The sequence below is a fragment of the Canariomyces notabilis genome (genome assembly GCF_033297395.1).
Source record: "Canariomyces notabilis strain CBS 508.74 unplaced genomic scaffold N656scaffold_13, whole genome shotgun sequence".
NCBI classification, from domain to species: Eukaryota; Fungi; Ascomycota; class Sordariomycetes; order Sordariales; family Chaetomiaceae; genus Canariomyces; species Canariomyces notabilis.
Window position 1 is genome coordinate 431,958 of NW_027041835.1, and position 27,892 is coordinate 459,849.

At 54.2% G+C, this 27,892-nt stretch overlaps 10 protein-coding genes across 10 annotated transcripts; 4 read left to right on the forward strand and 6 right to left on the reverse strand.

Annotated features, from left to right (window-relative positions):
* Positions 1-58: 58 nt before the first annotated feature.
* N656DRAFT_798788 (uncharacterized protein) lies at positions 59-1,520 on the reverse strand (the record flags this gene model as incomplete). Its single annotated transcript, XM_064817802.1, has 2 exons — positions 59-1,386; positions 1,451-1,520. The coding sequence occupies 2 exons, from the start codon at positions 1,518-1,520 to the stop codon at positions 59-61; spliced, it is 1,398 nt and encodes a 465-aa protein (XP_064669482.1).
* Positions 1,521-1,971: 451 nt separating this feature from the next.
* Positions 1,972-5,534, forward strand: N656DRAFT_754606 (BOP1NT-domain-containing protein). The gene is made up of 10 exons (XM_064813081.1): positions 1,972-2,163; positions 2,218-2,747; positions 2,817-2,906; positions 2,966-3,115; positions 3,168-3,280; positions 3,335-3,611; positions 3,669-3,807; positions 3,864-4,028; positions 4,097-4,731; positions 4,796-5,534. Exons 2-10 carry the CDS (start codon positions 2,356-2,358, stop codon positions 5,172-5,174), a joined length of 2,340 nt encoding a protein of 779 aa, XP_064669483.1. The 5' UTR covers positions 1,972-2,163; positions 2,218-2,355; the 3' UTR covers positions 5,175-5,534.
* On the reverse strand, positions 5,532-7,602 carry N656DRAFT_780044 (lipolytic enzyme). Its single transcript, XM_064815307.1, has 2 exons — positions 7,032-7,602; positions 5,532-6,920 (listed from the first exon to the last, which is right to left on the reverse strand). Exons 1-2 carry the CDS (start codon positions 7,188-7,190, stop codon positions 5,754-5,756), a joined length of 1,326 nt encoding a protein of 441 aa, XP_064669484.1. The 5' UTR covers positions 7,191-7,602; the 3' UTR covers positions 5,532-5,753.
* A 289-nt stretch (positions 7,603-7,891) lies between these two features.
* On the reverse strand, positions 7,892-8,942 carry N656DRAFT_780045 (uncharacterized protein). The gene is made up of 2 exons (XM_064815308.1): positions 8,037-8,942; positions 7,892-7,949 (listed from the first exon to the last, which is right to left on the reverse strand). Exon 1 carries the CDS (start codon positions 8,891-8,893, stop codon positions 8,222-8,224), a length of 672 nt encoding a protein of 223 aa, XP_064669485.1. The 5' UTR covers positions 8,894-8,942; the 3' UTR covers positions 7,892-7,949; positions 8,037-8,221.
* Positions 8,943-9,199: 257 nt separating this feature from the next.
* On the forward strand, positions 9,200-10,126 carry N656DRAFT_128366 (uncharacterized protein). The gene is made up of 2 exons (XM_064808576.1): positions 9,200-9,978; positions 10,040-10,126. Exon 1 carries the CDS (start codon positions 9,433-9,435, stop codon positions 9,880-9,882), a length of 450 nt encoding a protein of 149 aa, XP_064669486.1. The 5' UTR covers positions 9,200-9,432; the 3' UTR covers positions 9,883-9,978; positions 10,040-10,126.
* Positions 10,127-12,121: 1,995 nt separating this feature from the next.
* Positions 12,122-14,616, reverse strand: N656DRAFT_129034 (uncharacterized protein). Its single transcript, XM_064808578.1, has 3 exons — positions 14,443-14,616; positions 13,302-14,357; positions 12,122-13,241 (listed from the first exon to the last, which is right to left on the reverse strand). Exons 1-3 carry the CDS (start codon positions 14,506-14,508, stop codon positions 12,456-12,458), a joined length of 1,908 nt encoding a protein of 635 aa, XP_064669487.1. The 5' UTR covers positions 14,509-14,616; the 3' UTR covers positions 12,122-12,455.
* A 1,033-nt stretch (positions 14,617-15,649) lies between these two features.
* N656DRAFT_798793 (uncharacterized protein) lies at positions 15,650-18,854 on the reverse strand (the record flags this gene model as incomplete). The annotated part of the gene is made up of 3 exons (XM_064817803.1): positions 15,650-18,097; positions 18,151-18,309; positions 18,363-18,854. The coding sequence occupies 3 exons, from the start codon at positions 18,852-18,854 to the stop codon at positions 15,650-15,652; spliced, it is 3,099 nt and encodes a 1,032-aa protein (XP_064669488.1).
* Positions 18,855-19,636: 782 nt separating this feature from the next.
* On the forward strand, positions 19,637-20,688 carry N656DRAFT_780050 (vacuolar ATPase assembly integral membrane protein VMA21). The gene is made up of 3 exons (XM_064815309.1): positions 19,637-19,992; positions 20,053-20,144; positions 20,247-20,688. Exons 1-3 carry the CDS (start codon positions 19,880-19,882, stop codon positions 20,399-20,401), a joined length of 360 nt encoding a protein of 119 aa, XP_064669489.1. The 5' UTR covers positions 19,637-19,879; the 3' UTR covers positions 20,402-20,688.
* Positions 20,689-21,226: 538 nt separating this feature from the next.
* On the reverse strand, positions 21,227-22,694 carry N656DRAFT_790073 (uncharacterized protein; the record flags this gene model as incomplete). The annotated part of the gene is made up of 5 exons (XM_064816841.1): positions 21,227-21,921; positions 21,975-22,028; positions 22,091-22,210; positions 22,270-22,350; positions 22,415-22,694. The coding sequence occupies 5 exons, from the start codon at positions 22,692-22,694 to the stop codon at positions 21,227-21,229; spliced, it is 1,230 nt and encodes a 409-aa protein (XP_064669490.1).
* Positions 22,695-26,361: 3,667 nt separating this feature from the next.
* On the forward strand, positions 26,362-27,878 carry N656DRAFT_837435 (Aldo/keto reductase; the record flags this gene model as incomplete). Its single annotated transcript, XM_064818827.1, has 5 exons — positions 26,362-26,404; positions 26,767-26,858; positions 26,950-27,385; positions 27,485-27,738; positions 27,768-27,878. The coding sequence occupies 5 exons, from the start codon at positions 26,362-26,364 to the stop codon at positions 27,876-27,878; spliced, it is 936 nt and encodes a 311-aa protein (XP_064669491.1).
* Positions 27,879-27,892: the final 14 nt, after the last annotated feature.

Consider the following 27,892-nt stretch of genomic DNA (forward strand, 5'->3'; position numbering starts at 1 on the left):
TCCTCCCGGGCCATACCGTGAAATAATAGTTGGTTGCCGGTGCTTTCGAAAGAGCCGCCTACGGGATGACCAAATGGTCCATCGACCTCTTCGCGATATCAATAATCGTCATGCACGTTGGCTTTTCGCCGGTTGACGAAAGAGGGATGTAAAAGGGGCCAGGGTGGTGGACGGCGCCCGACGCCACGAGCTGGTCGAGCAGCTGGTGGCGCCGGCGTGAACGCTCCTCCATCATGTTGATAATATCCTTGAGTCCCGGCTGGCGCGCGTGGTCGCACCCGGCGCCGGGGGTCAGCTCGTTAATGCCGTAGACGTCCATCTTGAGCAGCGCGCGCACCGTCAGCCGCCACAGGAGCGGCTCGAGCATCGTGCCCTCGAGCCACTTGTTGCCCCCGCACTTGGCCAGGTCCTGCGAGGCCACCCAGCCCCAGAGCCCGCCGTAGTTGCGGAGCGTAAAGAGGATCTGGCGATGCTCCGCGGCGGCGGCCTCGGCCTCGGCGTCGACCATGGCCAGGATGCGCATGTACGCATTGGACAGCGACGGGAGCAGCGCGCCGAGCATCAGCATGTTCTGGTAAGAGGTGATGGGTACGGGGTGACCCTGGCAGCCTGTCTCTATTGGCGGGTCGCCGCATACTTTGCAGAGAATGGTGTCATGCGCTGTTTTGGCGGCCGTGCGAGCCACGGCCATAGCTTGGGCGACTTCCTTTGGCAGGGTCTGGAGAGACTGCATGGCCAGGTATAGCGCTGCCAGGCAACCGCATGTTTGGGTGCTGCTGTCCTCTGGCGGGGATTCTGGAGTGCTTGCAGAGTTGGAGGATGGCGGCGAGAGACTGGGTGCCGTCTCTGCGAGCTCGGCCGACATGATCTGGCGGACTTGCTCGGGGGTGATCTCCTCGATTTGTGATGGCGGCAAGGAAGACGGTACCTCGAAGTCTATGTCGCCAAGACGATCGCTCACGGCCCCAAAGGGCCTCATTGAGCTGCCAGATGGCTGGCATGGGTTGGCATACATGTCTGTGTCCAGACTTGTGGCCGCAGCGGCGTCGGGCAATGGCAGGAACGTACTGTTCGGATCAAGCAGGTTTAGGAAATTGAGATCCGAGTTGTTCATGTCGAGGAAGGACATATCAAGGTCCATGCCGATGGTGCTGTCGAACTCGATGTCCGGGATGAGGGCTGTGGCAGGCTCGGTCGCTGGAACAGACCGAACTAGAGCTGGATTTCCGGCTGGCGCTTTTGGCGCTTCTGGCATCTCTGGTTCGACATGGCGCTGCTTCCTTGGCCTGCCCATGCGCTTTTGCGCCGAGTATACGCATTTGATTCCCTCACGTTTGCAGCGCGCGCAGCCGTCTATTTCCTTGGAGCAGGCGAGCTTTCTGGCTCCTAGCAAAAGTGTCAGATGGGGACATGATAACACAACAGGGTGGCCCGTGAATCTGGCACGTACGGCACTCATCGCACGCCCTGCGCTTGGGCTGGTCCTGACCCTGGGGTTTCTTTTCGCCCTGTGCGTCCATGATTTGATTTTACGATAGGTCGACGGCTTATTGATTCTGAACTCGCTGCGAATAATCTTGGTACCTTAGGTTAGGCTCTGGCGTGTCTGTTGAGAAGCGACTTCCCCAGCTTTCCAAGAGAAGCTGACAGCTTCCGTTTATCTCGGCGTCAGAACCCCAGGTGGCTTAGCCCCCAGTCGATTACACACTCAAGTTCTCAACGTCCCTTCTCGGCAACGCTCAATGCAATCCCCCTCTGCTTGGTCTTACATAATACGAGATACGTACTATACATACAAGTACAGCCAAAACGAACTGTATCCATTGAGTACAATTGTCCTATGAGAGTCACGATTCTCGATCCATCAAGGTGCTTGCTTACGCAAGACCCTCTAGTCATCACAGTCGAACGATACCCATCGAAACCACCAACGCGCCCAGTTTGAGACATCTCTCTTCAACCATAGGACAAGTGTACTGGACACATATAATCATCAACTGTTGCATCCGTATACTAGATCTCAGTATTCAATGTATTAATCTCACCCAAGGTGTGGACTTAAACCCACAATCTTAGAAATTGACCAGTCAAAGGCTCAAGCCAATGTCAGCCAATGTCAGAGGTAACTTAACGACTGTTACGTACGCTACATGTGCTGGTATTGTATGTATAGTACAGTACAATATACCTTCTTAATCGAGCTAATGCAGTAATTAGGGAGCATCAGCTTTGGGCGGTGAAGAAAAGCTCCCCGCCAAAAAGTTCATAGAATTGGCAGAAAAAGTCCCACGCTATGGAACTTCTAAAGTACATAACTCAACTGCAGTCGGGGAATAGACCAAGCGAGTCAACACAATGGGGTCAAAACTGGCAGAGAAGAAGCGCAAATCGAGGGCATCAGATTCCGACTCCGATGACGAGCTCGCCAATGGGCTTTTTGACGGTGTATTATCGCAAAGCGAAGACGAAGACAACTTCCCATCCGAAGACGAGGATAAAGATGAGGATGAGGATGAGGATGAGGACCCCGACGAGAGCGAGAGCGAAAACAGCGCAGACAGTGAGGACGAAATTGAGGAGGACGACGATGCCATCCTAAGCGACGATATTCCCTCGGACATGGACGGCGAGGAGAAACTTGAAATCACAGAACCCGGTGTCGACCCAAAGCCGAAAGAGGAGGATAAGGAAGAAAAAAATTACAGGATTGAGAAGAGTGCCAATGGCGGTGTTCGATACGTATACGAGTGCGTCTAGTCAACGCGAAATGCTTGGGTCCGCTGTTCACGATCTAGAGGCTGACTCGGCTCTGATAGTGAGATCGACCCTGTCTACGACTCCGACGACTCCGACGCCCAGGGCCCGGTCAACACGATAGGCAATATCCCCCTAAGCTTCTACGACAGGTTGGTGCTCTCGCTAACGCCGAGAGTTGGATTGCCATGCTAAGCCTTTGATTCTCCAGTTATCCCCATATCGGCTACGATATCAATGGCAAGAAAATCATGCGCCCAGCAACTGGCGATGCACTCCAGAGCCTGCTCGACAGCATCGAGGTGCCCAAGGGGTGGACCGGCTTGACAGATGTGAATACCGGCAACCCTCTGAATCTCACGTACGTCGCCTAGACCCAGCCTCGTGGTATCGCCGTTCTAACAAACAGCTAGAGACGAGGAGCTGGAGCTTGTTCGCCGCGTTCAAACGGGTCTCATACCTGATGACCTTCATGACCCCTATCCCGACACGGTTGAGTATTTTACATCGATCGAGGAGAAGATGCGTAAGTACAACATCACCTCCCCTTGAACCGGCTCCTGTGACTGACAGCCCGCAGCCCTCAGCAGTGCTCCGGAGCCCAAGCGGCGCTTTCTCCCTTCCAAATACGAAGCCAAGCAGATTATGAAATTGGTACGGGCCATCCGAGAAGGCAGAATCCTACCATATAAACCCCCAGAAGAGCGCGAGAGGGAAGAGGAAGAGAAGGAAGAGGTGCACTTTGATCTGTGGCAGAACGAGGAGCCGCAAGCACCAAACCCGATGCACATCCCGGCTCCAAAACTCCCGCCCCCTGGCTACGACATGAGCTACAACCCACCAGAGGAGTATTTGCCGTACGTAAATCCCAGACGTCTTTGTCCTAAACGGCGGTTTTTAACACTGAACTGCAGGACCAAGGAGGAGCGAGAGCAGTGGGAGAATGCAGACCCAGAGGACCGGGAAAAGGATTACCTGCCGCAAAAATATACTGCCCTCAGGAGAGTTCCAGCTTGGGCCGGCTTAGTCAAAGAACGGTTTGAGCGGTGCATGGTACGAAGGCCGAGTCTTTTGCAGGGGTCCAGCGAGCTGACGTTGCCATGGAACAGGACCTGTATCTGGCCCCTCGAGTGCGGAAAAACAGGCTCAACATCGATCCAAATTCGCTGCTTCCGAAATTGCCATCCCCTTCCGAGCTCAAGCCCTTCCCCACAGTGGTCCAGACAGTCTTCCGCGGCCACGAGGGCAGGGTAAGAAGCGTGGCAATTGATCCGGTAAGTGTCAGCCTCAGTCCTTGTAAGTTGAATCGGGAAAGGTGCTCTTTGCTAACATTGCGGCTCAGTCTGGTATCGCGTTGGCAACCGGAGGTGACGACGGTACGGTGCGTGTCTGGGAACTGCTGACCGGCCGCCAAGTATGGTCCGTCAAGCTAAGCAGTGACGAACCCGTTAATACTGTTCGGTGGCGGCCAACCAAGGACTCGTTTATTTTGGCTGCTGCTGCTGGCGAAGACATTTTCTTGATGGTTCCGACACATGCCAGCGTAACTCCGGCTCTGGACCAGGCCAGCCGGGACATCTTGGCGGCAGGCTTCGGGCACGCTGCAAACGGACAACAGCAAGCAGTTCCCGTCGGCAAGGAGCCCCCGGCGAAATGGGCGCGACCCGGCACGAAACTCGAGGACGAGGGCGTCTTGATAAGGATCACTGTGAGATCAACAGTGAAGGTGATCAACTGGCACAGGAAAGGTGACCACTTTGCCACTGTCTCGCCAACCGGCCAGAGGAGTGCTGTGGCAATCCACACTCTCTCAAAGCACCTAACCCAAATACCATTTAGGAAACTATCCGGGCTTGCACAGACAGCAGCTTTCCACCCGTTGAGGCCGCTTTTCTTCGTGGCCACTCAGCGCACGATACGGTGTTATGATTTGCAGAAGCTAGAGCTGGTCAAAATTGTTCAGCCTGGCGCCAAGTGGTAGGGTTTCCCACTACATTGTATTCTGCCCTCTGGTGATTATTGACGCGCCCTTACGCTACAGGATCTCATCGTTTGACATCCACCCGGGTGGTGACAACTTGATCGTCGGCAGTTACGACAAGCGTCTCCTGTGGCACGACCTAGACCTGTCCAACCGGCCATACAAGACAATGAGGTTCCACAGCGAGGCCATCCGCATGGTCCGCTACCACAAGGGTGGATTGCCGCTTTTCGCCGATGCCAGCGATGACGGTTCGCTGCAGATTTTCTATGGCAAGGTTCCGAACGATCAATTAGAGAATCCGACCATTGTCCCGGTAAAGATGCTCAAGGGCCACAAGGTTATCAACAAGCTCGGCGTACTGGATCTCGATTGGCACCCTCGGGAGCCATGGTGTGTTAGCGCTGGGGCTGATGGGACAGCTCGCCTGTGGATGTGATGATTAGACTCGGATTGGATGAGCGGATCCGCCCAAGAGGCATCATGTGTACATAGTGGTTTCCTTCGCAATGTTGGCCGGTATATTATCAGGACAGGTCTGTCGGCGCGATATGCCATATCTGCTGCAGTCATTGGGTAAGAACTGCACTTTGTTCGGGTTCCCCGTCGGGCTTTTACCGCATATCATTCTTCCACCCATATAGTGTCTTTTCGTGACATGGGGGGGAAGACGTGGAAGTCCCATGCGTCGGGCCCAAGAGAAAGCCCAGAAGAGAGGAAGAAGGTGACTAGCAGGGCAGTGCTTAGTTGTCTCCGCAAACTTTGCCGCACCCCGGCTTCAACGTTGGCTTCACCGCTTCAAGATTGCAGGTCTTTGCATGAATAATGTCCGGCGGCGCCTGATCAGGCTTCCGCCGGAGTCTTTGCTTATTACTAACATATGAGGGTATGTCCTTACTTTTTCCTTCTCCCTTCTTCCGCCGCCCCTTTTCATTACAACCCCTTCCAAATCCAGCCCCGTCCATCCCTTGCCCCCGATCAGTCCACAACAAAACAAAAGAATTTCACCTGCCCTTCTTCAGACCATGGCTTGCACCCCGTCAGCAAACTTCGCAAACAAACCCAGATCCACCGCTTCGGCCATGGCCTTGTAACCCGCGGGATTGGGGTGCAGGTAGTCGCCCGAGTCGTACTCAGCCGCCAGCTGCGTGTGATTTTTCGGATCTCGGAGGGCCGCGTCAAAGTCAACGACGGCGTCGAACCGGCCGCTCGTGCGGATCCACGCGTTGACGCGCTGCCGCTGCTCCTCGCGCGCGGGCCCGCCCTCACCATACGCCTGGCCCGGTCCGCTCATGGGCGTGATGGTGCCGCCAAACACGGCGATGCCCGCCCCGTGCAGCCGCGTGATGATCTGGTCGTACGCCTGGAGAAGCCGGTCGCCCACGGCCGCCTGCGCCGCCCCGTCCGAAACCGTGGTACCCAGGTCGTTGACCCCCTCCAGCACCAGCGCGTACCGCACCCCGCTGTGCTCCAACACGTCCCGCCCCACGCGCCCCAGCGCGTTGGGGCCCAGGCCGTCGGCTAGCACCCTGTTACCGCCGGCCGCTTGGTTCATGATCGCGATGTCGCGCAGGTCGATGGAGGAGCGGCGGCGGCCCGCAGCCTGCAGACGCTTTAGGAGCTGGTCGGGCCAGCGGTCGTTGCCGTTGGTGGTGGAGCCGCGGCCGTCGGTGATGCTGTCGCCTATGATGGCCAGCGCGGTGTGGCTGCGGGGGAGCCAGGCTTGGACGGCCGAGAGGAGAAACCACCGGTCGATGCGCTGCGCACCAGGGACACTGCCGACATCGGCAGCCGAGACCCGGTCGCCCGGCGCCAGCCAGCTCGAGGTGCGGCTGCCCGGGTGGCCGGTGATGCGGTAGCCTGCTTGGCCCGAGGCGAGATAGACGGTCACGGTGAGACTGGTTTGGGCTTTGACGGAAACCCGCAGCGGGTCGGAGACAACGAGGGCGCCGTTGGGAACCTGGAAGGAGCGTTGGCCGGAAAAGGTGACGTCCTTGAGAGTTTCCGGGCGAATGGCACTGGATCCTGCGGTCCCGTTTGATGGTAAGGCGACAGTGACGGCCGTGATGGGCAAGTCCGAGCCACCAAACGCATTGCTAAACTGCAAGCGGATGGTAGATGCGTCCTGGGTGAGATACACGGTCTGTCGAATTGTGGTGTTTTGGAAGACACCGGTTGTGCCGTTCTGCCAATGCATACATAGTGAGTTACGTGGTCCAGTTCATTGTTGTTCACATGCCCTTCCGGCCCCCTGAAGTAGGGAGGCGGAAGGCGGGAGTTGAGCGGGAGAACTGACATAGGGCGGGCTGGGCAGGTTGTAAGGTTCCACCTCTTGCGGCATGGACGTCCATATGTCTATCCAGCGGTCGTCATGGCATGAGGCAACCGGGAAAGAGGTTGCGCTCAACACCAGGCCGACAAGGAGCCCCTGGAGGCCGAACCGGGCGTTCCACATGGCGATGAGCAGAGAGAGGTTCCTGAGTCTCTGACAGCTCGATCTCGATTCGCTTCTCCTCGTTCATCTCAACTCGGAACGCGCGGTGGCTGGAAAGACGGCCGGTATATATGTTCGCTTAGAACATGGGGATCATGAGGATCCGGAGGAACCGGAGGAACCATGGTAACAAGCAACTGCATTGAGGAGAATTCCGGGAACCCGGAATGAGACAGCTCGCCAAGTCAATCAGGCTAAATGAAGCATCGGCGATGCCACGATGCCGCGCCTGAGTAGCTGTTGCCCGCACCCCAAGAGTATCGAAAGATCAACACTGGGTCCGGAGCGGTGGTTTCCTAGTCTCAAAATGCCCTAGTTGATGGGGAAAGCGGATCCATGAAAAATCGCGAATGCTACACTCCCCGCACACCTGGTTCTAAGGATCTGGAGCAGCGGTGTTGACTTTAGTCCATTTGAAGCAGAGAGCAAAGACCGGATACGTACTCACAACCACAATTGACAGCATACCTTAAGCAAAGGTACAGATTGATTGATTGCAGGTACGGATACAGTACATCCATACACGTCGATGATGTCAGACATACCCTACAGGATCCTAATTGGGAAAGAGATACTGGGAACACCTGTCCTTTTAGAATCCCGCTAACATTGGCTCCAGCAACAACAATCGGATCCATGAATACATCCCGTCCTTGATCCCACCAACAATACTTTACCTATACCCTTACCCAGAGACAGAACCAACAGGAGAGAAGAGTGGTACGGCCAACCCAACCGATGCCTAAGACAGAGGAAAAAGTCAATGACCTGAACCGACCCAACGACAATTGACGCGAAACGAAACAGCAAAAGACAAGTTGCATAAGGAAAGGGCAAGCATGATATGGAACAAGGACAAGATGGTCAAAAAAAACACGAGGGACTAGATGACAACAACGCGCGAAAGGAATAACCCATCTCAGCCGCGACAATTGATTGCCCAGATACTCGTCGACAATGGACGCCGACCGACCGGCCTGCCGAGACGACGGCTACTCGCTGTTGAGGCTGATGCGCGAGAGAGCACAGACGGAAGCATCCATCGGGGCGTTACACCAAGCACCCGCACTGGCAACCTGATCGTCGGTGGCTAAAGGGTGGCCGACAAACATCCACTCCTGGGCCGGGATCGTGGTGCTTCCCATGGTGGTGGGGCTCATCGAAGAGCTTCCAGTGAAGAACGTGCTGCACGCGGTGCTCCGCGGGAACCCCATCGAGAGGCGATGGCCCATGCCGGCACCGACGACCCAGCCGGAGACGCTGGCGACGTACAACTGGGATTGCTCGCGCTCGTGCATCTCCAAGGTGAATTGGGTGAGAGGCAGGCTCGGTGGGTATGTGGCCGACACGCTGTGCTGGCTCCGGCAGCCAGTCTCGTTGTTTCCCATCATCGTGTCATCCGTGCCTGCCGTCTCGGTCGAAGACCCGTTGGACTCGGGCTTGTGGGTCGCGGCATTCGAGAAGCCTGCGTCGCAGATAGCGCTTAGGAGGGCAGCGGCAGCACTATTCGACGAGGCGTTGGCCACCTGGCCCGACGGCATGTTGTCGTCGTTGAGCTGGGGGGATCTTGACTTGGTGTGAGATCCCGTCTCGAACTCGTTCCCTACGATGACCCATTCATCGCTCCGGGAGGATCTTCTGGTGGGGCTGATTGGGGGACGCATCCCGAGGGCGGTTGTCGTCGCGGTCGAAGCTGGGGTAACTGTTGACAGGCTTGGGTAGAATTCTTTCAGCATGCTGCCGACTAAACTGGATACGGGCTGCTACTTGGGAGGGAAGTCTCACTGGGAGATGTGGGAAGCGAGGAGTGCGAATCACTAAAGGTTTCGAGGGGGACACGTAAGGGGAGACTCGAGCAACTCGGACGAGGGCAGCGGACGAGGGACGGGGGGCCCTAATTAAAGGCGGCGAGCAAAGACGATCGGGCTCCATTTTTTGGGCGGTGAGTGTCCGTTTGCCTCCTGCGGCTCTGCCCTGGTGGGATACTGACGACTGACGCGGGGTGGAATACGGGCGGTGAGGGGCGGTGCGGGGAGTTCGTCGATTGATGGGATGGCAGCTTACCAGCTCACAGGAACTGCATTTTGCCAGCGACCACCGCCGAACGCTAGTCTAACGGAGTGTGAGCCGTACGAAAGAGATGAAATAAAAACAATCCAGCCTTTCTTTTCCTTCTCCAGAGGGGGGGAATGGAGCCAACGTCATGGTCGTTGCACAGCTGGAACGGAAGTGCTCACGTGGGGGCTCCAGGTTTCAAGCTAGGAGAGAAACAGGGCTGCCGGCCAGCGCCCGGAGCCGAGACCGGAATTACTCTTTGGTTGTATGGGGACCTCGAGATATACCAGCTACCTACCTAGGTCTGATTGACCTCAGCAAAAAAGCGACAAATCTGCTCGGGCATAGCGGAGTGGTGGACTGTTGGGTACTTAGGTTTGTAAAGAAACAAATGCAAACGCAGAAGTCCACAGCGGGTTACCTTCATATTAATCGTCATGCGGCCGGGGCCAGGCCAAGAGTAACTGGCATCAAGGCAACCGTTTCTTCCGGAACGGTCACCGAGATGTGGCATTCATCATCCTGCAAAAGCTTCGGATGGATACACAGGCGGCTACTACAACACTACAGACTAGTGTTATGCTCGCCTCACTTATGAAGTACAGGTTGACTCAAGACTTTCATCTGGCTCGGCCGTCAAATGTCTGTCGCTTGGCGCCTCCCACCATCGAGTTCTTACCTTTACGTATTTGGTGTATGTATCGTACTAATATTGCCGTCCGTACAATTCACCTTACAAAATACGCACCATTTAGGTTTGTACAGTACAGTACGAATACAGCACCTCACATGCTCGTGTGCATTCACCTCGCTCCATGGCAGGGCAATAATTAGACATTTGCGAAGGGAGGCCGGGCAATTCTCGCTGCTGTCTGCAGCTACGAAGGTAATTATACATATTCCGATTACGGAGTACCTTCTTCAGCGCGTTGTAGGCTAATGCTATGATGCGCATCTTACAGCTTCTTTCTGCCTCCAATACAACCGGAGCGACTATGCGCTGGGGTGTTGAAGGACACGTTAATTTCAGGGAGGGATTTCTCATTCTAAGCTTCTACAGCACCTAGTCGCACACTTGTGTGTGCCTGTATCCGTGACATATGCCATCCCATGTCTCGCATGTCAAGAGACGGACAGGGTCTCGGGTACGAAAAGCGGGCTCGGTGTGGAGCCTGACGGCCGATCTGCCCCGCGATCTGACAACCACACTACGGAGTGATCACCGGTCGGTATTATACTGTGCGCTAGTGTATTGTATGTATGTAAGGTACATACAGCACATACGTACCAACGTAGTAGCCATGGCAGAAATGGCGGAGGCGAAACGGGACTGGTCAGTAACTGAGCAGCTCAGTAAACTTGGCATTCATCTCAGCGCAATGTTGCTAAAGCAAGACGAACTGTCTTATTGGAGCCTCAGCCGATGCAGACAAAGGTCCCGGCAACAACGCATTTGTTCTCTGAGCGGCCGACGCCGATAACCTGGAAAGCCATCAAGGTCGGGTGCATCATCGCATCCATCTGAAGGTGCCTTTAAACGTAAAGACGGGAGCAAATAGGTCACTCCGTATCCTAATTTGTTCAAGGCATTGATCACGTAACCATACGGCAAACGCTGTGAGGCGGCGACCAGGTGCAACACAGTGCTGTAGTGTACACTAAGGTACCAAGGCGAGCAAGGGCACATCTGGAACCCTTCGAGAAGCTGTGGAGGTCTGAAGTGCTTTTTGTTCGTTTTGCGATCTGCAAAAGGTTCAACGGGCCCCTGCTAGGACTTGCATTCCTCACCCCTCCAAACCCAGGACTCAGGCCCGTCACCAATCAATATCCCCTAATCCGTGCAACTCGTCGAGTCGTTAACATCCATGATGCCCAGTCAACAGCCCAACCCAGACTTGCCTGCGCAATCCACATATTAAATGCGGAGAGGGTTGCTACGGGTGAATTCGTATCGGTCTATCCCATCCTTGACCGATCCGTATTCTGTAGAGAAAAATAACCACCTTTCTCCAGGAATGCCGCGTCATAGTTCCGCTTCCTCGGTCATCTTCCAGGATGGCTGTGTATCAAAGTTAGTCACACGCAAGGAAAGAGTGCCGCATCACCACTCCCCGGCTGGCGGAAGTTCTTCCGGGCGCTTGGGAGTCAGACGACGTCAGATCTCAATCTCAACTTAGACAGTATGCATCCTCCGCTCAACCTTCTTGGACAGCCAGCATACCTACGAAGTAGTTAGTCACTCAGTTCCTACCTACATATTCCGGCCCTCTTTTACAGCAGGGCACTTAAATTCGTACCTTGGTTACACATACCCCGCATACGAATACTGTGTACAGTACATGAGAATCCAGACCGCATCGATGCATCTTATCCTAGCAGGGGTCATCGAGAAGGCAGAATTCCTGGACCTTGAACTGTGACCTGCACCTACACGTGTAGCTGCTTCATCCAGTGTCAAGCTTCGAAATCCCAGGTGGGTGGGATTCAATTCACGATGCGGCATCCCGCGGGGCAAAGAAGCTTCATCCCTATTACATTCCTTCCTCACCGCTCCTCCTGCAAGCGATCAACGCATGCCAGTTGTCAACTGCGTTACACAAGCGAACCGGAATACGCTGCCGCGTAGGCAGCGTTTCGTCTCTTAGTAGTCTACAGTAGTTCTAGGTACTCTGATCAAAGTTGGCACGTTTGGTTTGAATATTGTCGGGTAATCTACATGTCTCAAGGACCTGTTGTGCTGAGCTACGATTGACTGAGCCCCCCTGTCCCCACCCTTCTTGCTAGGGATTGTCGATTTATACGATTACGCCAACCAAACCCCTTGACACCGATCCTAAAAAATGCCGGATCTGCCTTGTCCCGCACCCATCGTCACACTCGCCTATCCCGTTTGCTTCCTGCAGATCAAGCAGGGAAGACAGCTAATGTAAGTCTATTAAGCTGTCTAACTATTGGATAGGTCCCCAAATGGCAGGCTTCCAGAAGGACCCCGAAGGATTTCTTTTCGCATACTTGTGCACCCGGACCCGGCTGGACCAGGATCGTTGGATAATGATGCGTAGTTCCACACTAAGATATGTTTTCCCATGAAGGGAACCGACCCAGTATTAATTGGATGCAAGCAAGAGGCAGGAGAGGCTAGCAGCAGACGCACTCAAGGCGGGCGAACAATCACACAGCGCCTATGCTCTGGGCACGCTCTCCTTTCGGCATCCGTTCCATTTGCCTCTCCCGAGGCGGCTCAGGGTCCTTCTCTTTCTCCTTACCCTTGAGACTGCTCTGTACCGAGGCACCCCACAGCGCGATATCGCTCGCCTTGCGTCGGAGTCCGCCGGCTTTTAGCCGTCTGACCTCCTGATACGCTCGATCAAGCTCCATCTCAATGCCACAGCGGACCTTGAGTGCTGACACGGCCGGCCACACGCTCTTTTCACCCTTCAAAATCCAGTAGTCGACCGTTTCCTTGGTCGGCGTCTCCATCAAGCGTGGGAAGTCATTCACCGAGACGTTGGGAACCAGTGTCAGGCTAGCGCTGGGAACACGCTCGTCGACGAGGAAGCGACGGATGCTCAGTGGCAGAAGCCCCAGCGTATCAAGTTGACGCAACCGGTGCCGGACCTCCAATCCAGCCATTCGCGCAGCGAAGGTCGCAGCCTGGCTAAATCTGCTCTGTGTCTGCATTATGGGGCCGTGCATATCGCTCTGGAGGAAAGGAATCAAGTAAGGCCGCGCCTGGCTAACAATGAAGTGGTTCACATTGAAGAGCTCTGCAACACGAAGTAGCGGGGACTCTTGGTCCTTGTACGACACGTGGGTCCAGTGCTTGAAGTCGACTGCGGCTGCGGCCTTCCAGGGAACAACGTTCCCATTCGAGTCTTTGCACATGATTTTGGTCTGCCTGTGCCCGTAAAATGTGGATGTTGAGGCATTGGACGCGACTGCGGCTGTCCATACCAGCTGCCAAACGTATCAGTTTTGGTTCCCACTTACATTCATTTGAGCTGGACGAAGACCTACCACATTGGGAGTGGTGATGTAGTTCAGGACAGTTGGGATGCCGGCCTGGTGGGCTGTCACGACTGTGATATTGAGGACCCGTTTGCTGCGTCGGTAGGCCTCCTCAAAAGTCATGTCCCCGATGTTAGCCCTGATGCAATCTTCCAGGACTTTGACGTCAAGGAAGTACCCCTCTTTCCTGAACCTCTGTATTCGACGCATCAAGGTCTCCCATCGGTTCCACATTGATACATTGACCCGCTGATTATGCTGAGCGGGATCCTTGCCCGGCTGGGTGAATGCGGAAAGATCAATACCGTCTCCCGTCAGCATCTTAGGCAGATCCTCCTCGGAGTGAGTCGCCACCAAAGCTGCCATCAGAGCTCCTGTTGCCGTTCCCACGATGATACGAGGGAGCAGTCCTCTCAGGAACAATGCCTTGGCAACACCCAGGTGGCACAGACCGAATATAGCACCGCCCTGGAGCACAAGAGCGCTCCGACCGAATGCCTGCCTCGTGTCGTGAACAAAGTCAAGCTTTGTCTGCGTCGTCATGTTGGCGTTGAGCGCCGGGCTCGGCATCTCGGAATTCCTCGAGCCGACGCTCCATCCTCCAGCCATATTCGCAATAGCCGTGATCTCATCCTCGTCCCTTGCCGGCCCGCCCGGTGTAGAGGTGCCACCTCGCGGCGGCGAAGACAGGCTCGCGATAGCCTCAATGGCCTCGGCAACCTGGGTAACATACTCCTCAATGAGAAACTTGGTCCCGGCGAAGCTGACATTGTACAGATGCGGAGCCGTGATATTCCCCAGGTTCCTGACGAGCCCGGACCGAAGCCAATTGACGAGGGTGTACACATCGCTGGAAGCTCGTGCCCTCTCAATGCTTCGGAGCCGCTCGTTAATCAGCCTGTAGTCGTAGTGCCTGCTTGTGGGGTTGTTGCGCCACATGTCCAGGCCGAGGAGGTTGTCAAGGTTCAGTGCTGCCTCCTCCCATTGCTCGAAGTCGGTGGCCTTGTTCAAGGCGTTGAGCCAGACCTCCACGGGAGAGCGGCTTTGCCACCATTTTTCGAGTTTCTGTCCAGCCCATCATAACCACCATTGTCAGAATGGGACCTCCCCAATTCAGGAGGGCAAGCACTGTGGGGTAAAGACAACGTACCTGATGCCAGAACGCGGTCACGTACACGATCAACCGCCAGATCGCGCTAATGATCACCCACACCATCCTTCAGCGCTGTTGGTATGCCCAGATGACCCAATGCTTTGATGATATTCGTACGTGTAGATATGTCCAAGACGCGAAAAAGAAAACAAGACGCAAAGTCGATGGTGGATGCCGCCAGCGGTCGTCTTTCGAGCTTCAGTATAGGTTGGCAGTCCCAAAACTAATAGCCATGTCGTGCCAGGCGGGAAGAGTGAGTGGAAGCAAGGTCAATGTAGAGCTATGGCAGTCGGGTCATGACGGACCAAGCTTGATCGGCTGATGAGGGACGGGCCTTCCGCCGTCGCCCATTACAACTGCTTTGATGAAACGAACTATACGTAAGGAAGGAAGCAAGGTATAAGATGAATGGAAGGATGGATCCAGTTTCTAAGTTCGATACTGCGGGTGACATTTTGTCGCCTCCTGCCTTCGAGTCGCAGGGGGTCCGGATGTTTCCAATGGCATGTGAAAATGCGTTCCAAGATTTCCCGGCTCCAACCCAGATGCACCCCACAAAAATAACCTGCGGTCGAACACCCGTAAGTTACCGTAACTTACAGTAAGCTGTAAGGGGCCTTGATTCACTGGGCCCTTGGCAAGTTGGCTCTCTGGGTGCTGTCTCGGAGCCGTTGGCGAAGCAATTCCATACGGCTTGACTTCTAAAGGTCCAATGTCTAAGGTGAATCGCCTTGTATTGGACAGAACTGCCTCACTGGCCGCATATGTTTGGTCTTCAAACCTGCTATCTGCGAGTCCTCTGGATCTAAGTGAATCTAAGTGATACAGTATCTCTAAAACGACTCCCATTACGATGAGTCCACGAGGTAATGGATCATCTAAACCAAAGGACAAAACGCCCTTGATTAGAAAACCTATTTCCCCGAACTCGCCTTCTTCGATGACAGACATTGTCTCGGGTATATAACCATGCAAATCTATACAGCTCTAACGCGTACCCGAGTCCAGCCAGCCAGCGGTTGCCGATCTGTAGAACGAAGCGAGCTCTAATACCGCTACCAGCAGAAACGCGGGCGACAATGCCAAGTTGTCCGGCGGCCTGAAGTCCCGAGTCTCGATTTTGACCGCTCTCAGTAGAAAGAGATATCGCTCCCCGTTGGTTGCGTGATTGCCCGCCGAGATCTTGCCTCCTCGACTGGCGACTTCAGTCTCCAATCGGTGGTGTAGGGATCTTTTGGCGGAGTAACTCGGTCTTGACGGTTGACTCCATCTCGCTGGAACTCATTTCGACGCTGCTCCAGCCCGTCACTTTGTTGGCAAGTTCGAGTTTTTTCTCGCATGCCTTGTATACAAGTTCCTCAACGGTGCCTTCGCTGATCAGCCGGATGACCTCGACTGGCCGCGTCTGCCCCAGTCGGTGGGCTCGATTCTCGGCCTGGATGTCATCCTGGGGATTGTCGGACTGGTCAAAAATTATGATTTTGTTGGCGGCAGTAAGGTTGATGCCCGTGCCTCCCGAGCCAGTCGTCAGGAGGAAAACAGGGATCGACTCATCCGAATTGAACTCGTTGATCAACTCCTGCCGCTCACTGACATCGGTATTTCCCTGCAGCGAAAGGTATCCGATGCCTTCCGAGGCGAGACACTCTCCGAGTATCTCGATGACCTTCGCGAATCTGGTGAACACCAGTGCACGATCCCCGTTTGCTTGGTATTCTTTGATTAGCTTGAGCAACTCCCGGACCTTTGCACAATCCATCCAGGAACCGGCGGGAAGGTCGTAGCTCCTGATGCAGCGGTAGTCTCTGCACCAGAGATGAAGCTCAAAGTCGGATAGCGCCTTGAGCTCATTTATCAAGTGGTCAAGCCTTGGCTGCTTCAACTCCGACTGTGGGACTCTCTTCATCAAAATTTCGGCCATTTTCTCGACGTCTCGATCCTTGAAGAAACGGCGGAACAGCTGGGGATGGAGAGCCGATTTTCTCAACTGTATCCAGACATTGTTGGTATCGTTATCGCGGCCCTCTTTGACCGCGGCGCTGGAGCCCAGGGAATCGTCTTTGAACCGTCTCTCGTATTCTCGATACAGAGACTCTTGGACAGGATCCATTTTGCAAGTGATGACTCTCGCTGTCTTTGCGGGCAGATCCCGGAGCACCTGCTCCTTTCTCCGCTGGAGTATGAACGGTTCCAATATTGTCCGGGCACGAGCTACCCGCTCGCTATGCAGTAGAGCGCCCTTCGACACTGCCATCAAGGAGAGTTTCTGGTTGAAAAGCGCCTGGAGATTATCAAAATGATCTTGGAAGAGACGCGGCTCGACGAACTGGAGTAGTGCAATCATTTCCATCAAGTTGTTTTGGACAGGAGTTCCGGACAAAACGAGACGCCAGGTTGCCGTGATACGGAGCAGATCTCTGTACAACTTGGTTTTCGGGTTTTTCATTTTGTGGCCCTCGTCAAACACGGCCACCGTGGGCTGGAGCCGGCGGAGATTGGATATGTCATCATGGCGAGAGAGCTGAGAGTACGATGTTAGAACGACATGGTGGCTCGCCGGGTCATCCAGGATATCGTCCGCGATCTGGTCTCTGGCCGATTGGTTGCCCTGGTAGAGGGTGACGTTGAGCTTTGGCGCAAACCTCTTGAATTCTGCCGCCCAGTTCGCCAGGGTAGAGGGTGGGACGAAGATAACGTTGGGCCACGGCCGATTGGCTTCTTCCTGCCCGTATGTCTCCCAGTCTTCCACGATTGCACACATGAGTGAGATGACTTGACATGTTTTGCCGAGACCCATGTCGTCAGCTAAGATTCCTCCGTACTGGTTCTTATACAGCAGATATAGCCAATTGAGGCCGTAGATTTGGAAGGGTTTCATAGTACAGCCCTCCATGAGTTTCGGCTGGCGCAAAGGGATCTCAGTGAATTTCACAGAGTCCCCTATGCTGATGGGAGTTAGCGGCTTCCCATCGTCCATCTTCGTTTCGTTTCGTGGCTGCCCGGTTTGGTCGAGTTGCCATTTGGATGTGGTTGATTTGATGAAGTCGGCTTGAGATTCACACACGGCGATTATGTGGTCGATCTCATCCAAGGAGCGCGCATAGGACTTGACCGCCGACACGATCTCGTCACCAATGGAGACTTTCGCCGATTTCCTGCCCTTTTTCTTTCGCGACATGGTCACTCTCCTCGCTTCGTCCAGGTCGCCAAACGGTTGCCGCGCCACCATGACCTTTGCGCTATCCTCTTTGACATTTGCAATCGCAACTAGCTGCATAACATCGCACGTGTTCAGATAATTGAGGACCCGCTCATCAAAGGAGCTTTTTTCTGCAGTCTCGCCTTGAGAAGATTCGGGCCCGGGAGAAGCCTTTGTCTGTCTGTATGCGTCCGTGCCATCGTCGTCGCTAACGAGGTCAATCAATTGTTGTTTGGAAACTGAGGAATGGCTTGGATTTGGCTGCGAGCTCCCAGGACTAGATGCGCGGGGACGACGGCCTTGTACGAGTCGCCGTCGGGCCTTCGGTTTTGGAGGTGATGATTTCCGCAACGACTCCAGACTCTCTTGTGATGAAGGAATGACCCAATCCTTTTGAAGCACGTATGGCTTCGCGGAGCTCGTTACCCGGCCGCCAGAGGATGTTTTGGTATCCTGTTCTTACAGTCAGCGGAGAACATCAATTTGGAAGGACCAATTGTGATTACTTTTGCAGCTTCAGAGCCTTTCCCTGCCCTCAAATCGGGTGAGGGTTTCCGCAACGAGCCTAAACTCTCTTGTGACGATGAAACCGACACCCAGTCCCTTTGCAGCACGTATGGCTTCGCGGAACTCGTTATTCGATCGCCTGAAGAGGGTTTGGCGTCCTGTGCTTACAGTCAGCGGAGAGAATCAGCGGGGAAAGACCAAGTCTGATTACCTTTGCAACTTTCGAGTTTTTTTCCGTCGCCGAATTGGAAGAATCCCTCTCCCGACGCTGGAACGAGGAAGGACGAATATCACCCCTCGACGGTTGAGTGTCGTCGTCCGACGAATCGCCACCCGCGTATATAGGCGCATCTAGCTCGTCGTCGGAAATCATGATATACTCCCGCTTCGGTGCGCTCTTCTGAAGGGGCAATGGCTGACGAGCGGGTGCTCTGAAGGCGGTGCCAGCAGGCGCGATCGAGTTGGCCAGTCGTCCCGATCGTTGCAGAAGAGATTGCGGTCTGAAGGGAGACGAAGCGGGCACTTCCACGATGGATTTGGGCGACGAGCCGGCCATTGGCTGAGGCCGCGAAGTTGGATGCTCTACAATTTGGGTTGGCTGAGTGAAATAAGGTGATTGTTCGACCACGCTGAGCTCGTCGTCGTCGATGTCTTCGAAGGCGAGTCGGCGCCTGCCGGCGGGCGGTGAGGAAGAAAACTCCATTGTTCGTCGAAGTTTGAGACTCAATGTGGAATCTGAGGAGAGAAAATCACGAGAGACCCGCAGTCTGAGGCTCAGGGAGACGAGCAGTAACGAAGGGCTTGTAGTTGATTTAGCAATCACCAACCAGTGGCTCTGGAATTCAGGGTTCACCGCGGTTTCACGATGGAATTGATTGCTTAACAAGGAGAAACAATGTGGATTCTTTGGACGATTGAGCGAGCTATCGTGAGGAACAAAGGCGCAGACCCGATCAAGGGCACAATCCGCGTTCTTTCCCCTCGATTTCGGTTTGAAGAAGTCAACAAATCCATGGAGTGCAAATTGAGAGAAGCACCCAATGTTCGTCCGATCGGCGACCCACACGCGTCCGTCGGTAGGTAAATCTAGTGGGGCGACGCGACAGAAGGCTCCTCTGCCAATTCACGTTTGCACGTGCGCCAATCCCATCAATTAACCCCTGGTATCCGTATTAATTACATACAGTACCTTACAATACCCCCTTGGTTTGTTCGCTAGCGCCTGACTTGAAGACAGTTGAAGACAGGGCTCAACCTCAAAAGTCAGATCTCGACAGAAAAACAGCCACTTCGCTCACAGGTATAATAGGTAAATAAAACAACAATTTTGAACATTGCTAGATGCTTCATTTTTTTGCGTTGAAGTATTCCCTCCGGCTGTTGAGCTGTATCTTTTTGAAATCTGGACTAGGACCTCTGTCCTGAGTTCCGCGCTAACAAACAAACAAGGGTTGTATTGTACACAAGGTCGTCTAACAGCTCGACAGCATACCTTACCACTGCTCACTTCAGCATAACCTTTCCCGTTTGAAATTCTCCTCCAAATATATCTCGGACCGCGAGACTCCCTTCAAAACCGTCTAGAGGCCGTCTTCCATTATATACTGCAGCAAAGGTTTCCTCTTCGCTCCCTAGCTGGACTGGTCGCCTTACTCTCTCCCTTTGCTTCTCCAATCGTACAACACAGCAAGGTCTCACCTCTCTCATCTCATTAGACTCATTGCCACCATGGCCACCCGTAGAATCATCTCCCAAGAAAAGACACTCCTCGAGAAGGATGACCGGATCGGTTCCAGCCCAGCGGCCAATGAAAAGTCCAACATCCGCCCAGCCGTTCCCACGTATGCTACCTCTTTCCTTATCCACCTGGTCTCATCGCTAATTGCATCACCTTCTCTCAGGTCCGTCATCGTCAAACTCCTAGCCTTCACTTTTGCCATGATAGTGATGCCCATCAGTTCATATTTCCTAACCGTGAACACTGTGTTCGGCGGTGCGTGACTTCTCTCTTCCGTTATCCTCACATTGCCTTTACATCCAAACTTTGAATAAGGGCCCCCGTTCAGGGTACGATATCATCCTGACAATCTCACAGGCAACTCGACGTATGCCGGCGCCCTTGCGGCCATTATGGCCAATGTTGTTCTTATCGGATACATCTTGGTGGCAATGGCGGAGGACCAGTCGGACCAGCAACAGCAAGGACAGTCAGGGGAAGGTGCGCCAAAAGAGGGCAAGAAGGACAGGTGAGAAAGGTTAGACTCTTTACCCTTGTACTATGGCATGTATATGATCGGATCGACACGATATCAAAAACACCAGTCTGGTGTTTACCATGGGATGTCTGGGGTCCCTACCGAGGCCATGATAAGCACCCGGTTCTACGCAGTTGTGGCCCAGGAAAAAACATCAATTGGCGGAATCGCATCTACATGCGGGATGAAACGGGCTTTTCACAGCACGATGACTATGAAGACTGTCATTTCTTCCCTCTCTACAAATTAGCTTTTAGCATTGAAGACTACGTAAATTTGGCACCTATCCCAACTAGAGCCCCAACTAGAGCCACATCGGCTCCTGTACCACATGGGAAACTGAGCAAAGGAATGAGAATAAGGAGACATAAGCACCATGGGAAGGAGATGCTAGGTAGCTGACGATCGCCTCCAAAACAAGACCGCTCTCATTAATTTCCTCGCGGATCAATAGTAGACCCAGGCTGCACCTGCAACATGTCCGTCATGCGCGTTCGATCGGTAAACATCTACACATCCCCGCTTCTTAGTATCATAAAACCCATTCCGAATCCCGCTGCCCAGTGCTCAAGTAACTTCAATTCCGCTCATCATTGTCCAAGCCCTTTCGCGCGCTTTCTCATATCCATGATCCGATACCCAGCAGCAAGTTCATATCAAAACGGCGCAGTCTCGAAAAAATCAATCAATATTTACCATACCAGCTTTCGTGCAGTACCGGCCAACAGTCCCCGCATATGGTGGCCGGGAGAAACAGGAGGGTATCGAAACAAAAAAACAAAGAGGGCGCTATTCCCGTCGAGCCGGGCCGAGCCCCCCGTTAGCCATGTCTGCTAAAACGTCTCGCAAGCCAACTCTTTCGCTTTTCGGGTGCTGCAGGTCGCTGCTGCTGGACATGGTCGGTCGATATTGGTTTCCGTAGCACCGTTCCCTGGTCCTTATGGGGAACTGGAGGCGGGTTCATCCCGTTACCGAGTGCGCCGCTTGCCTGGTGATCGTTGACACCTCGGCCGTTCATACCGGCGGCACCTTGCATGCCCAAGACAAATTGCTGTGGCTGATAAGCAGGCCCTTGGCTAAACCCAATCCCGTAGTCATTCGCAGGCTCCGTATGGCGTTTGGGTGGGGACTGTACACGCTCAATTGAACTGTTGTCGCTGCTGGTTGGATCGGTTTGATATCCTGCTGGGTCGGCTGATGAACCACTTCCCGCCGCGCTCGTGACTGTCTCATAGGATCGGTGGTTGCTAGGAATGGGAGATTCGTTGACGTTCGGGTGGCGCTGTCCCGGACCGTACTGCGGCTCAGGATACATCCTCGGCCATCCCCGCCGGGGACCCTGCCCTGGAGGTCCATAGTAGCCGGACCCTGCTTGCTGATCGCAGTAGGTGTCTCGTTGGCCCATAGCGCCCGGCCTGAGGTCATACTGGCTGCCATCGGGCCGGTTGGCGTAAACGGTAGAGGCAGGGCGACTTCCATAATAGCTGTCGTGCGTAAACCGACTGGCAGTGCCATCTGGCAGCCTAGTGTAAGCATTATCCATAGTCCAAAGCGATGGAACAACCTACTACCACCGTAATAGCTCGCTCTCTTGTTGCCTCCCCATAGCCCGGGCTCCGGATCTGTTCCGACGGTCCAGGTTAGCAAGTCCCTCTGTTTCGGCGTCTTGAGGTGGCGGTAGTACCTGGGCGAATCATAGACCTTCGGTTGCTGTATCCGCCATCAATCGCTGCCTCAAAACTCCGAATAGTGTCCAAGGGACGCTCCCATCGACTGCGGGTTGGATTGGAGCGATCGGGGTCCGCTGTCATTGAGCACGGATTAGATATTGCACAAGGCGCAGGAAACGAATACAAAACATACCAATTGGGTTTCCATAAGCGTCCTTGTGTTGAATACTCCTCAACGAAGCGAGGGAAGACTTGACCGCAGCGGCAACCTGGGCTGTAGGGAACCGGTGCATTAGCCTAGAACCGGAGGGTAACAGAGATGATATTGCGATACTCACAAGGCTCTGCTTCCTGCATGGCAAGTGTCGGGTCTGCCTTGCTGTGCAGTCTCTTAGCTTCCTTCTCAGCGGGCGTCTCATGCAGGTCGATCTTGTGAGTTCCAGAACCGGTAGACTTGTGAGACTTGTCAGATCGGAAGCTCAGTGTTCGGGACTTTCTGGAGGGCCTCTGCTGCGCTGAGTGCAGTTGGGGCTGGTAGTTCTGCGACGGCGAGGGCTGCTGGAACTGATAAGGCGGGACGGACGGAGGATAGTTTGGATAGTCGGCCGCGGACGCCATCTTGTCCGCCGGGAGAGACATCAAGTTTATTATTTCGGGGCTTTTTCCTGCCGGGGTGTGAGCGCAAGATTCCTTGCCGATTGATCCACAACGGGTCCAAAGCGATCGTGATGTGCAGCCGAGCCTCCGATAGCAGTTAGGCTGGCTGATCTGGACGGAGCGCCGAGGTGGGGGGTATCCACGAATACCGATATCTGGTGTTGCGATTGCGCTGCCTGCTTTGTTGGTATCTGCAGAACCACAAAATGCCTGTCGCAGGTCCTTTGAAATCAAGGCGGCGTGTCTGGCGTGTCCCGTCGTGGCCGTTCGTGGTCCAAGCAAATTGGAGAACGCGCGGAAACAAACAGCCAGGCGGCTCGCCACAAGTAGGTGATTATGCAGCCGTAATGCCCGTTGACAGATCGTGAAGATAAGGCGTCCAGGCTGACAAGGGTCGAAATCGCTGAGCTGACTGTACTTATTCACCTCGCATCCCCAGAACACAGTTTTCCGAATCCCGTACGGAGTTCTTCGCACACCAGGACAATTCAATCCAATGCCCTTTCTGCGCGGTCTCAATATGTAGGTATGTAGGTATGTTCTTTGCTCTGTTGCTCGATCTCTTCTCGGCGAGGAGCCGATCAGCGACGACTAGGTGATTTGCAAGTGGAGTCCAGGGGGACTTGCTCGCAGTTGTTGAGACGGCGCTAAGGCCGGAGGATGAGTGACAGTGGGTGAGTGGCTTCTGACAGCCCGGCCCGTGACGTCAGCACCGCTGTAGCAACGCAGCCCCCACCGAATGAATTTGTTACAGACCGAACACCACCGGGATGCGTCGGGTGGGTGGCTGCTGGCGATATTCTACGGAGGTAGTTATGTAGGTGGTCGAAGCGGACCTTTTAAAGGGGATCTTAACAGCAACGGCGAAGTCGTTGTCTGCCTTAATTTGGCTCGAGGAGGGTAATTGGTCGTGTGGTGAATACGAGGCTCGCCGTAAAGAAGTGCTTTGCATGCGCAGCAAGGAAAAAGAAGCGCTAACGTTAATCAATGTTTTTGATCGATGTTGCTCGCGCTAGCGCATACTGACTCGGATAGGAAGTGGATGGTCCGTGCCCGTATTCCTTTGACAAGGTTCGATTGGCCTAAGAGAAACGAATAGAAACCGATGCAAACAGCAACTGTAGTTTGAAAGAATAATCGAAATGCTGAACGAGCGTGAGTGAGAGATGCTTGATGGATATAGGGGCCACAGAGCAGGGGGCAACAACGAAGCGTCCAGGTGTCCAGAAGTTTCAAGATGGAAAACTCCAGGCAAAGCCCTTGGCGGGATACCAGTATCTTAAAAGGATGATTCGATTATGGGTGCCGTTGAGAGGATGGTCGCCTGGGAAAGTGGGAAGGCGCGGGGCGTAACCCATGCTTGCCTTGAATGAATTCGCCAATGAAATTCGGACCCAACAGGGACAACTCCGTACCTTTCTCGATTTTTGATGTTCGCCGTGCGACCAACTTCCAGGTTTCTTCGACAACGCACCACTCTGTCAGAGTACCCTGACAAGCTTTTGATTGGAGAGCAGCAAGAAGATTGACACCACCGAGCTACAGTACACCGTTGATCCTCAATGTCGAGTAATCTACACCAGCCTTACCACACAACGTTATAAACTGTACTGTGCTGTATTCGTACCTGGCTGACGATCGGTTGCCCCAGGCGCCCACCTGTCTGAACTGGGTCCATCCTTGGCGTGTTGTAGCGGGTCTGGGGTGATGGGCGGAGTGGATTCGTGGCCAAGCCAAGAATACGGGAGACCGCTGCGCCTCAAATTGACGACGCATCTGCCAAAACCCGTCGCAGTGAACTTGTTTTCTGCATGACACCCCTCACCATCTCTAGCCATCCGATCCATCTTGAGGCGATATTCTCACAATCATGCTAGCGGGCTCGAACCAGGCCGTCAGCAATGCATAAACCCAGCGGTAGCGGCGGCCACAGCATAATAAACCCGTCCCGTCATTCACTGGGTTGGCATTGTGTCCTGGTCGCGATGCTCGCAGATCACCCTTCGGGAACGTTTCAACTTTAGAGCTGCAAGCAGCGGGACACAGCGGGGACACAGTAACACTGGCAGTAGATCCTACCGGTACTGCATATGTAGTGCGAAGTAGGCGTTAGAGCACAAGCTAACTTTGTAATATTGAGCAAAATGCAGGGACAGCCGTGCTCTATTTGCATCGTACACATGTGGTCGTGTGGATTAGGCCTTCTGCCGGAGAGGACCTCCTGGCTTAAGGTGTGTCTCCTGCTGAGCTGTTCGCTGATCGACAATCATGACGTGAAGCAGTGAAGCAGCCGTATAAGTATAGATCCTCATCATCGGTCTAGATTGCCGTGTAAGCGTCTTGAGGGGTTGTGAACCAGAAAACCGTCGTTGCTTATCGCACGGCAGGCTCTATTCTCCAGTGTGGCTGACGGAGGTTCTCTTGCAGCGTCTCTGTCCAACAAGAGCTTAGGCACTGAGCCTCGTTTACTGGTGGACTCCTCGATTAAGATCTCGAACAAACTCAGTGAGTTCTCTCCCACGGCAAGTCTACTTTGAGGTAGGTACTAGTAGTTAGCGTAACGGCCAACGGCCGGGAACCTGCATGCTGCATGTCAGTCTTTGAGCGTAAACCGGATATCCCAAGCTTCATCAGCCCGTCAGGGTATCAATAGGATCGGCCAAAGCAGGTTTTCTCTGGTACATACCTACATAGCCCGCGCAAACCTCAAGGGGCGTTTCGATCCACATTGTGAGCTATACTACATGTAGGTGTACTCCAGTCGATCGACTTTCTGTAGTATCTAGCGGAGTGATGAACGAGATGTCTAGAGAGCCTATTTCTGTGTTTGTCAGAGGGCCTAATATAAGTACAACATACGTCCAAAAAGGTCGTGACGGCTCGGTATTGTGTAATCTCAAGCCGTTTAGGCATGGAAGGCCTGAAATATCTCGCCGAGGTGCGATATGTCTAGAAGTAGGTACCTACCTACCTAAACCCCCTATCTAACGTATAACTTGCAATACGTTGATGTGTAAATCATTTGTCCAATGCCCAACTTGGCAAGAAAATTGCGAGAATTCTGCAGGTCGACCATCCCGAGCCTGCTAACGTGCGGATAGCCTTTGCGCATGCTATGGACATATAAGATGGAGAACTGTGGGGAACTTGGGATAGCTTGCGGCATTCTTTCTGATTGTCTCGGGTTCTTATACGGTAACGTTCCTAGCTGTGTTGGTGCGACTCACATGTGATCCTGACATCTTATCGAGAAATTCGAGCTCTTCCACCGTGAAGCCATAGCGCCCCACTCCACTTCACTTCACCACCGACGTCGCCCCGGGCGCGCTGAAGGCATGAACTGGCAACAGCTCATGGGGACAGACGAAACCACAAGGCGTACATACATACAATACCAACACGCCTTGTAGAGTGCCATGCCTCCATTCGGCATTCCAGAGTCACCACATGCACTCCACTGCTCTTTCACGTCGGCCTTGGCGTCGAGTTCCGGCAGCCCGTTATCGCCGAGGCCCTCACCCAAACCGCAAACCATGATCGACTTCTTTCTCATGCCCTACGCGACGAGCAGCATCTTCTACGCTCTCTCCGCAGACCAATCGCTAGCGAGCTTCCTGCTTCGGACATAATGTCAATCCCGTCGACAACCGACATAGGTTCGGGCGCTCGGGGTATCAGTGGCTCTATATCCAGGCCTAAATCCTAAGACCGCTGTCGACCGCAAGGAGTACACCAACTATAGAAGGGCCTCCTTGGTCCTCTCATCGACTAAATAGCACAAACCTAGCCTGGTCAGCCAACTAAGAGTCGGTTTCTAACCATAGCACACTCAGTGCGCATACTCCTACTACACCTTGTGCTGTTGCAATGGCCAGACAAGCTGCCCTCACCAAAATCGCCGGCAAGGCAGTGCGCCCTGTTGGACTGGGACTGATGGTTAAGCAACCAAGCCTCACGGGGGAATAGGGTGAGACTTGAGGGCCATTTGTCTACCCAGTTCCGGGCTGATACTGAAGTACTTCTACTGTCCCAGGCCTAACCCGCCCTTGGGCGCTCACCGACTACTCCGCCGCGGCCAAGATCATGAAGAATGCACTTGATCACGGCGCCAATTTCTGGAACGGGGTAAGCATGCTGCCCGCTGTACCCTCACATTTCTGTGCGGACCCTTTCGAAAGATCCACTGTGCTCATCTGAGAGTCATCTTCACGTCCAGAGTCTGCATTACGGGCCTCCTCATGCAAACTCGCTGCAGCTGCTCAAGTACTACTTCGATAACCACCCGGAGGACGCAGACAAGGTCGTCCTCAGCATCAAGGGGGCATACGACCCCAAGACCCATACCCCGGATGGTAGCCCGGAAGGCATCCGGGCGTCAGTTGGGGAGGCCCTCAAGGTGCTGAATGGCGTCAAGAATATCGACATTTTCGAATGTGCGCGCGTTGACCCAAACGTGCCGATCGAGACGTCGGTCCGTGCTCTGGCAGAGCTTGTCAAGGAGGGTAAAATCGGCGGGATCGGGCTCAGCGAGGTCAGCGCGAACACGATCCGTCGCGCCCACGCTGTGCATCCGATTGCCGCTGTGGAGGTAGAACTGAGTCTCTTTACTACCGATCCGCTTACCAATGGTGTGGCCGACACATGCCACGAGCGTACGTATTAGTACCTATCCTCTGATTGCTCATGGCCCTGGAAAGTGACGCTATGTTATATCACTTCGTGCTAAATAACTGGGTACCTGATTACAATAGTTGGCATCCCTCTCATCGCCTACAGCCCCATTAGTCGCGGCTGGCTGACGGGCGGGTTCCACAAGCCAGAGGACATACCCGCGAACGACATGCGTCGCATCCTGCCACGGTTTCAGCCGGGTGTTTTTGAGAAGAACTTCAAGCTCGTCGAGGCGGTGGAGCGGATTGCGAAGCGCCGCGGAACCACCGTCGCGCAGTTGGCCATCGCGTGGGTTCTTCGCCAGGGGGCGATTCCTATTCCCGGGTCGACAAAGGTCGAGAGAGAGTTGTGGAGAACTGCCAGGACGTTCCTTTGACCGAGCAGGACCTGCAAGAGATTCAGAAGTTGCTGGATGCTCTGCCTATTGCCGGAGAGCGGTACGGGGGACAGCATGAGAAGCTCCTTAACTTGTAGGCGAAGGGTTGGAT